The following is a 10,254-nucleotide window of genomic DNA, read 5'->3' as shown; positions in this document are numbered from 1 at the left end:
TTTTTGGTTTTTCATTATTCTATAAACAGGTAGTTACTTAAGTGTCCTTTGACTCGAATAATCTTCAGCTAAGATTGAAAAGTTTTTTTTTATCTTTTTTTGTTTTTTTTAGTTCATATTGTATGAGATCAGGAGTACTTTGATATTTGCATAGGACAGCTATTGAGCTTCATTTTTTTACACTGTAAAAAATGGCAAATACAGGCCATCTATCTATCTAGTGATCTCCTATAGTGCCTCGGCATCCCATTCAAGATTTACTTTACCAACCCATTTATATATTCCATCCTATCAAACACTTTCCTTAGTCTCCACATTTTTGTTGAGGATCCAAGTTTTTTATAGCATCGTGTTATGAATTTTAATGGTGCCTCCGAGTTAGAGGTTGAGATGATGCAAAGGCGGAAGTGGGTTGAGATGATGATGCAGAGGAAGTGGCGCTAGGTCCCTGGATTTTGGATTAGCGACGGGTTAGGCACTAGATATGGTTATTTTTGGAATTGAAGATGGTTACTGGATAATGACATCAGACGTCGTTTTCAAATTCTTAACAGACACTAGGATGGAAGGGGTTGTTGATATATTATATGAAATATCAGGGAGGTTGGTGTCAAATACTAAAAGGTTTGGATAGTGCTTGTAATTCCTTTATACTCCAGGGGGGTTAGTGTAATTTACCTTTTTCTCTCTCTTTTTTTACTCTCATGCAAATTTACAGATGATACGGCTACGAGTCACCCCATCAACTTCAAACCAAAAAGAAAATAAATGGAATTTGCCTATTAAATCCAAGGAGAGCAAAATTTTGTCACCGATGAAACTCTGAGCCAATCACTTAATTGGTTCATTCCAAGTACTCGTCGATAAGGAATGAGGACTGGATTAACAAAGATAAACATGCAAACATATATAAAAACAATAGACAAGGATTATATTTACAGATCTACACCTGTACCAAATGACGAGAGAATCTTCAGCGCTCAACTTTTGGTTGCTGAATCTGAAGCAAAGCTATCGCTACAAAATTATAGAATCAATCTGCACCTGCAGACACCAAATGTACTGATATTTAGAAATAACACCACATCTTAAAACAAAACAAAGCTGGGATGCATGAGGATGTATACATTAAAAACCAACTTCATTTCACACTTGGTGCACATACCCGTCTGGCTAAATAACTCAAATTATGTATCCTCCATGAATTATTTAAAAGAAAAATGACAGCTGATGAAAAAATATATGAAGAAGTTTCTCAAAAGCATACAAATTGTTCTCATTTGGACTTCCACTAGTATAAGAACGGTTTTATGTGATCCACAAAAGTACCTAAATCAGTTTGATGGTGATGTGCGAGTATAAAATACCCTAAACTAGACAACCATAAAAACACATTGGATTATGAATTACCTCTGATTTGAACCACCTGATTGACAGTATGGGAACCGGTGGATAATGGATAGTTGTTACATAAAGATATCGGGGTTAGAGGAGGTGAGGCAACATCCTCAACAATCCCTGAACTTTGAGCGACCATTATTCTATGACTTCTAGAGGGTATTGAAAAACTGCGAGGGACAACTTGAGAAGGTGTGGGCAGTTGAGATGCTACATTTGACGCTGGTGTTTTTCTTGTACCAGGATGCATGCGACCTTTGGGCAACAATGGGGCTGAATGACCAACCAAACCTTCAGCCCTTGGAGACTTGGAGGTTGAACTGAGCGGGGGTCTAGGAAGCTCATGTAACTCACTGATTTTGGGCGGGGACACAAAAGTAGGGGAAGCACTAGGAGATACTTTTGGTGATATTATTGGAGACACTTTTGGAGATGATAATAATTGAGTCGCTGGATTTCGCAGAAGGGGTCCAGAGAATAATTGAGGATGTTCTGCTGAGACCGGCATGGTAGACAATGGCTTCCTTGTAAGAGGACCAGAAAAGGCATATCTTCTGGTTTTCTTAGAATCAAAAGCAGCAAATGGTTCAAGCCGTGAAAACAGGTGTCCATCAGCTAGAGGAGGAGGTAGTCGGGTGGATGTGGTGTTGTTGTTGCTCTCCTTGAGTACTGACTTTGAATTTTTAGTAGTGGGTTTGTTAGACATTTCAGCTCCTAATAACTTCTCAATTTTTTTTTGGTCGAGAGGGGATGAATGCCACAAACTGGGTGTGCGTCTGCTCAAACTTGTCTTAAGTGCTCCAGAAACCGGGCTACCAGATCCTGTAGAATTTGAACTCTTAGGGTCCGCTGGGGTAGGCAATACATAGGTGTTGAGCTTTCGTGTGGATGATGGCGTCAGTTTTTTTGTTTTTCCAGTTGGATCAGATGTAGTTTCAGCAAAAAGTGGAGCTGATTGGGTCCCTGTCCAAAGCTCTCCTTTAAATGAAGACATTGTCCTGTAACTTCTATCTAGATTTTCCTGCAGGCAATCCAAATATAAGTATCAAACTCATCATCAGTGAAAGATCTGAAGTTCTGGTATTGAAATCATTTAAGAAAATAAATTACAGCAAACATACATGTTAGAGCTGGAATAGTGCAAGATATATAGGGTGCTCTATGGGAAGCAAGGGTGAAAGATTTTATGTATCCGTCAACTCATCCAACCCAACTCAAATGGGAGATCTTTAAATGCATGTTCAAGCGGATATCTATAAAAGAAATAAAAAAAATTATCTGATAGCAGAAATATGGACATGTATTGCATTACATTACGTTCCTATTCAGATTCTCCATGCTAAGGTTTCATACTGATTTGAAAGGTGACTAGTTCAAGTACACAAATTATTGAAAAAGTTCAACCATGCAAGGATGGTGAAATACTGGATAGTAGTTCTTAGATAGCCTGGCCAAACAGATCAGGTCACTCATTAACAGGCCTACAATTGCATAACACAGATATGAAAACAGCATGATCACTCAGAATGCAAAAGTCCATAATAAGAAGGTTTACCTTTGCCATCTCCAATGTCGCAACTTGGGGAAATGTAACACCCTCCGAATCCAACTGCACAAACTGTTATACAGAAAGTTGAAGTTAAAATGAAATGAAAATTCCACTGAATCGTATCGGTAGAAAAATTTGGAAATCATGATAAATGACTATAAACATCATCTTGAATTGTTTAACCTGTGGAATAAGTTTCAGCATAAACAAATAAGGCAGAAAGGTCAATCCATAGAATTCTGAATTCATGCACTAGTAACCACAAGTTTGCAAATTTTGCAAATTTCATTATTTCAAGGCAATGATATTCATAGTATCCTCTAAAGCAAAATGCATAATGGTTGCTTTTCTGAAAAGAAATGATAAGCTGATTAGCCCTGCTGATGAAAAGTGCATTGAACTCTTACCTCCATTGACTTTTTTGAAATGGAAACTTCTTGTTCCTGGTCATTTTGTCCATAGTCAAAGCTCAATTCTCCATCATCATTGGCATCATCATAATCTCCATCATCATCATCATCAAAATCATCTCTCCCATCATCATCAAGTCCACTAAAGTGGTAATCTATATGCTGCTGTTCTGTGACCAATTTGACATGCGGCTCAACAGCTTCAAGAGATTTAAGAGCCTTCTTAAAAAAGCACAACTGCTTTCAAGCAAGAAAGCATAGTTAACAACTAAACCAACAACATGAAGAAAAAACATTGTTTGAAGAATAAACCTGAGCAGCATGGTGCCGAGCTGCCTGTGTCAGAAGACTGCGAGATTGTCCTTGCTTCAGAGATTTAATACGAAAAACAAACAAAGTTGCCTCCTCATCATATTCATCATGAGCTGCTTGTACTTGCTGCATAGAGACACTCTCTCCCTTTCCACTTTTTCCCCTCCCTTTTTCTTTCTGTCTCACCATGTACTCATATACATCTCTGTAGACCAAGTAGCAATGGGAGATGAAACTTATCTTAAATTTCTGGGCTTTCAATTTTCGTTTCTTTTCTTTTTTAAGTGTGTTGGTGCACGTGTATAAAGGTGCTTCAAATAGTACCACGAACCTTTTCTCATCACACAGTTGCTTCATCCCCTGTATGAATGAAAAAAGTCTTAAGCAACTTCAGTAAAATGCTTGAATTACCATATACACGATAATAGTAAAAAGATTAAATTACATGATACCCTTAAGGTATTATGAAATTACAAGAACCATCCAAAAGTATGAAACTTTGACAAAAACCTTCTATTACACCCAAAATGCCTGTAATTACTACTTATAAAAGAAATACTTGAATAGAATTAAATAATATATATATATATATATTAGAGAGAATATTAAAAAAGAAACTTAAAACAAAATTAACTGAAATTAAATAGTGATATTAATATTATTCATGTACTAAAAGATAATCATGTCCAATTATTTTACATTCTCTCCCTAATTTTTCTTAATTTTTTATTTAAATATTTTTAAAATTTTTAATAAAGGGCATTTTTGGTACCAAAGAAGGTTTTTGTACTTTTTTATTAAACATTTGAGGGTTTTTTGGTCAAATGTTAAACTTTTGAGCAGTGTCTGCAATTTCACAATACCTCAAGGGGTTATTGTAATTTATCCTAGTAAAAATAATAAAATAAAATGTGCAAGCATTAGCACTGATTTCAGTCATTAAGAATTTAAGCATTTTCCAAGGATAGTTTAAGATGAAAGTTATAGATAAGTCTAAGATATCGAAAGCTTGAAAGAAGTACCACTAACCTCAACTGTTTGAAGCTCATTCAGAAGAGACTCTGACGGGCTTATGATCGTCTTGTCGATGTGGGATCGCTGAAAATATTAAACAAAAAATCAGTACCACAACAAAGCCAGGATTCGTTGCAATTTTTATTCATAACAACTCACATAGCAGTCAACAAGTTTCTCGAGTTCAAATTGCATTTTTCCCAGCATCAGCAAGACTCTACCTGCAAAGGAACAGATCCAACTTCAGCTTCTCTGTCTCCTTTTTGGAGTGCAACTACATGTGAAAGACTACACGTTCCTAAGGAATAAATTCAGTGAATTAAAGAGCCAATTATTATCATTGCACTAAAGTTTGTTCGAATTTATTCATGTCATTTGGAACTTGAAACAGCATCCTCAGTTAAAGCTGATGAAAAAACAGGTTAAATGGTTGATTATGTGTCAAATGCACATGTAAATTTTCTAGCAACTTAAGTAGATAAAACAGAATCAATTTTGAATATAACTTCAATTAAGGAAAGGAAGATAATAATAAAAACACGGTTTCCAAAATACAGATTTACGAAAAGATATAATTACTGAAACAAACATAGTATAGTACTCTACTTAGGTCTCTGGATCGATAGTATGTACAAACACAGCAATATATTGACTGTGAATTAGGTATTTCTCAGTCAAATATGATTATCTAAAGCATAGATCAATAGCAAAGGATTAAGAAGGTTTAACTTTATATCTTTGTTGCAAGTGTTGCTAAAGTTATACAAATGATACGCAACTCAGATGTTACTATAACGCTGAAAGGAAGTCCCCGCTAGCAATTTTCTTTTAGCTTTTAAAACCAATATTAAGATTATTAGCAAATTAAGACACCCACTATCTGTTCATATTATCTAGTGACTGAAAAGAATTAAATAAAAGTTTCATTAACTTACCGCCTTCTTCATCATCATTCGATGCAGTTTTCTCGAGAAGGCAAGCACCCATTTCACGCACTGATTCTGAGAATTCTGAGGAAAGATAGAACAATGTAAGAGCATTCTAGAATCACACACCAAAAAGGGATCCTTCAATTCAGGGGCTCCCAATTAACACCTAAAACACTGTGATGTGAACTCATTTTAAAGGTAAAGCCTGACAATCTCCAAACCAGAAGGCCAACAAGAAGTTAGAATGTTGGAAATGCAGCGCCACATGTGCACAAAATTGGTTATTACCAGTTACTGTTCATCTGGTGAGAATCTATTGCAATGTAAGCTTCCAAAGCAGATTTGTCCTTTGGATAAGATTGAGATGCATGGTTTAAATCAGTCATTGCATCCCAGGCATCACATAACAGTCATGGCAGTCACATTCACAGATTATTAGCAACTTAAAAAATTAAGTAATAAACATATATTTTTAATAACTTTAACAAAGGGACACTGTAGTAAATACTTATCACAAAAGCAAAACAAGATGCTACGTAATCCTTTTTATGCTAAGTTCATACCAATAACTTGCAAAATCAAATGTGGAAGCAAGTTGACGTATTAGGATAAGATCTTAAAATGATCACTAGGATGTCTAGTTTAGATGCGAAATCTGAAGAGTGAAAGATTCATCTTGGTGAAATTACTAAACAAAATTAGAAGTGAATGTGAAGAATTGTTGGAGGAGACTATCAATGACAAAACAAAAAAAATGGCTCAAAACTGAGGTTTTCCCTGGCATTTACATCCTGAACAAGCATGATGGCTCTAATGGTAATGTAACGGTCTGTGGTGGTGTGAAATGAAAAAATGCCGCAGCAGTGGTTTGCAAAATTATAACACTCTGCCTGATTTCCATTATGTTAAGTGTCAGCGGTTTTCTAAACCATGTCAGCAAGTACTCCATTATTAGTATTGTATCACCAGTATTATGCAAAAATCTAGGTCTTGCCCCTTTGTTATGCATCAAGTTTGTTCATGAGATCGTGTATTCCTCGTATGATGTACAGGTGGTTCATATGATCTAAATAACTCCATATCCAATGCTACCAAAACAGAGTCAATATGATACTTAAATCACAACTACTAAGGCTTTACTTAAGGAGAAGGCAACTCCATCCCATTTCTAAATGTTTTGTGCTGTAAACCATAATAATTCGCTTTTGCAATGTTGCCCTTGGATGTTAGTTGATGACAGGGGGATGGTTTTCTTCAATCACAGAATAACGTTTGCTATTATAGCCAGCACATTGCCTTAAAAAACTTCTAGCTTCATTTTTCAAGTATATGGCAGTTACTTCATTCTAACTGCACCTTCTCCTTTCGATAAAGGACTTCCACCAAAACTTTATCATTATTAGTTACACTTCAAATTCCCAAAAGAAGAAGAAGAAGAAAATTGTAGTGAATGAATATGATTTTTACCCTTCATTTATTAACTGAAAAGACAACTTGATAGGGAAATGCGAGCTGCCCTAGCAGACTAACAATCATGCGCTAGTAAGGCTAGTAAGGCTGTAAAACTCAGACAATAAAAGAGTAGCAAACCTCATGCGCCTTTTATAAATTGATAGTGACATCCGTGGAGAAGGAATTAAAAAAGAAGAAGAAGAAAGAAGTACCATAGGCACAATTGGCAGTCACGGACGCAGCAGAAAGTAAGCTATCATAGCAATGTTTCATATCCTGCATGTCCTGAAAATAACAAAAAGCAATTAATATTTTAGAAGAAACAGAAACCCAATTGATCACAATAAAGTGACTAACTTCCCACCATTACAGCACTATTATAGCTTAAATTAATTGATTAATTAATTAATTACAGCTAATTTATACATAAACCGAACTGATCATTCTTCAATGTTTATACTTCCCCTAACATTGCTTTGTTGCTGTTGCTGTTGCTGTTGCTGTTGTTGTATCCGAACAGACTGATGGGATCAAATTAAGCTTGGAATTCAACAACAAATAAAAGTTGCAATTGACAATCACAAAATGTAAATTATGTACAAGTGAAAGGAAGTAATTTTCAGGTCGTGTCTGGTTAGAGAGAAATCAAGGAAGCAAAGCGATTAACAAAGGTTTGACAGGTTCAAAAGCTACGCGATAATTTATCAATTTCCGTGGATTTCTCGGCGACCAAACAAACGGTAGAGAGAGAGAGAGAGAGGAGTACCCGATAAGCTTTAGCGAGCTCGTCTAATTGACCGAGAGAGAGAAGATCCCTTCGGTCTTTATGATCACCACCATGTCCATGTTTGTGCAAGGCAGCAAGTCCTCTCAGTTTCCTCAGGGATGATTTCATTTTCTTTTCTTTCCTTTGACGAGGAGGGAATTCAATTCGTTCCTTCTTATTGTAGTTGAATTCCAAAATCGAAGAGCTTTTATTTATGGACAACTGTGAAGGGAGGAGGAAATGGGAATGAAATACTTACACTCCCTCCTTTGTTATTTTTATCTATTTGTGGAGGAATATCTAGCTGGTTTCGTCGGGAACATAAAGAAAGAGGCGAGAGAGATGATCAAGATCGATTGTATTAATAGCTATTTCTTTTAAATTAAATCAGCTAACCAAAATTAAAAACAAAACAAAAAAATTAATGGACAACTAAATTTAATATTTTTTATATTTGTCTTTAGGGTTTAACACTGACTTCAGCACCCACCTATTTATAAGTATTTATTAATGGATAACGACGTCCCGCGTTCAAATACCAGAAAATTGACCGGAGAGGAAAGTGATCGTTTCTCATTTCCGGTTTTTCAATTTGCCCGCCGATCAATCACATTCTACTCAATGGGAAAACCGGAAATTAATATTGATATTCTGAGGACAATAATGTGGTGTGTTCTTTGTTGCTTTGAAGGTTTTCCACGCGACGCTTTGCTTTTCTTTTCTTCTTTTCTTTTTTGGTTCTATCATTTCTTATTATTAAAATTACGAAAGCCAAAACTTGAAAGACTTGAGACTTTCTCTCGTCAACAAACCGTGTTCCCTGGTGTCCAAGTCATCGCATCTTCCCGTCTTCCCTCACCTTTCACTTTTGTTTTTCTTATCATATTTAATTCCGTTGAGTATTTTTTAAAATTATTTTTTAATTAAAAATATATTAAAATAGTAAATTTCTAGATTTTAATTTTGATATTCACACTCAAAATTATAAAAAATATATATATTAATTTAATATTTTTTTCAAGTTAATAATAATTTTAAAAATATTTTAATAATAAAAACTATCATAACACTAAGTGATAAATCTACAGTGTTGACCACTCACATACTTTGTTATAGTATATGTATTATTTGATGTTTCTTATAATGATTAATGATGTGTTCATATATTAATAACTTCATATTTTTCTATGATTTTTTTTTAAATGTTAATTTTTGAGCTATTTTTTAAATTTTTTTCTGTTCTTTTCAGTTTCTGAATTTATAGAGAATGAAATATGATTTTTTCAAGTCACTCTTTTTGCTTCGAGAAGTTGAAAGTCAAATCAAATTGACTGGCCGTTTGGGAGTGTGGTTGCGGGTGAGGTTCACCCGCAACCACACACGATAGCGTTTGGTTAAGGAAAACAAAACGCATCTGGCTGGTGAGACCCATTAAAATCAGAGATTGAACCGCAGGTTTTGAGAAGCAGCATTTTGCTGCTTCTCGTCGTGGGAAAGGGGCTCAACAGTGGAGCATGGCTCCACTGTTCAGTGAACAGTGGAGCCATGCTCCACTGCGCACTGTTCACTGAGTGAATATGTTTTTTTTTTTATTATTATTATTTATAACTAGCACCCAAAGTTTTTTTATTTTTTTTTTCCCAAAAAACTAGTGTAGTTAATTAATTGCACTCGTATTGTTCACGTGAACGTGAACAATATTATTTTTTTAATTTTTTAAAAAAATTAGTTTAAGGTGAATTAAATTTACTTGTATTGTAATCTTCAATTTTATTCATGATAATATTTTACTTAATTTTATTGCACGCAGGATAAATCATGGAAACTGTAGTTATTGCCGAATGAATTTTGTACATACTGAAATTGTTGATTTTTTTTAAAAAAAATTGTGTTTTACTCGAAAAACTAGTATTTAATATTATTTAATAACACTACATAAATTAGAAGGATATCGCATGATGTCGTAACATTTGTGAAATTTGATCGCAATTCCAATTATGTTCTTGCCGGGTCCGGCTCAGTTAAAAAAAAAATCAGTTTTTATTTTTATTTTTATTGTGTTCTATTCAAAAAATTAGAAGGAAATCGCTTGATGACGCAACAAAAAATTCAGTTTTTGTTGTTGCGCGCTTAAGAAACCATAAAAAATATAGTCATTGTTGGATAAATTTCGTATGTGATGACATTGCACATAGTTTCAATGAAATAATAAAAAATATTTGATATCAATATTATTTATTTTATGATGTAATATCAGTAGTTAAATTTATAATATTTAAATTTAAAATCATTAATATTAATATATATATATATATAATTATTTTATAACTTCAATTTGAAAAGCATTTTTTTAACCAAACACATTAAACTACTTTTTCTTCAACCTCAATTTCAACCACAGTTTTAACCAAACAACTATTTTTT

At 34.3% G+C, this 10,254-nt stretch overlaps 1 protein-coding gene across 3 annotated transcripts; it reads right to left on the bottom strand.

Annotated features, from left to right (window-relative positions):
* Window positions 1-747: 747 nt before the first annotated feature.
* On the bottom strand, window positions 748-8,275 carry LOC118043181 (uncharacterized protein At2g33490). Of its 3 annotated transcripts, XM_035051065.2 has the most exons (11): window positions 7,831-8,275; window positions 7,277-7,349; window positions 5,619-5,693; window positions 4,843-4,904; window positions 4,699-4,767; window positions 4,001-4,029; window positions 3,670-3,874; window positions 3,355-3,594; window positions 2,954-3,016; window positions 1,411-2,419; window positions 748-1,044 (listed from the first exon to the last, which is right to left on the bottom strand). In XM_035051065.2, the coding sequence occupies exons 1-11, from the start codon at window positions 7,957-7,959 to the stop codon at window positions 1,034-1,036; spliced, it is 1,965 nt and encodes a 654-aa protein (XP_034906956.1). In that variant the 5' UTR covers window positions 7,960-8,275; the 3' UTR covers window positions 748-1,033. The 3 variants fall into 3 exon arrangements, with proteins under 3 accessions (XP_034906956.1, XP_034906949.1, XP_034906961.1); XM_035051058.2 differs by having other exon boundaries at window positions 3,670-4,029; XM_035051070.2 differs by lacking the exon at window positions 7,831-8,275 and adding an exon at window positions 5,901-5,959 and having other exon boundaries at window positions 3,670-4,029; window positions 7,277-7,292.
* Between the last annotated feature and the right edge of the window lie 1,979 nt (window positions 8,276-10,254).

The sequence above is a fragment of the Populus alba genome, chromosome 1 (genome assembly GCF_005239225.2).
Source record: "Populus alba chromosome 1, ASM523922v2, whole genome shotgun sequence".
NCBI classification, from domain to species: Eukaryota; Viridiplantae; Streptophyta; class Magnoliopsida; order Malpighiales; family Salicaceae; genus Populus; species Populus alba.
This window is presented reverse-complemented; position numbering and strand designations above follow the sequence as displayed.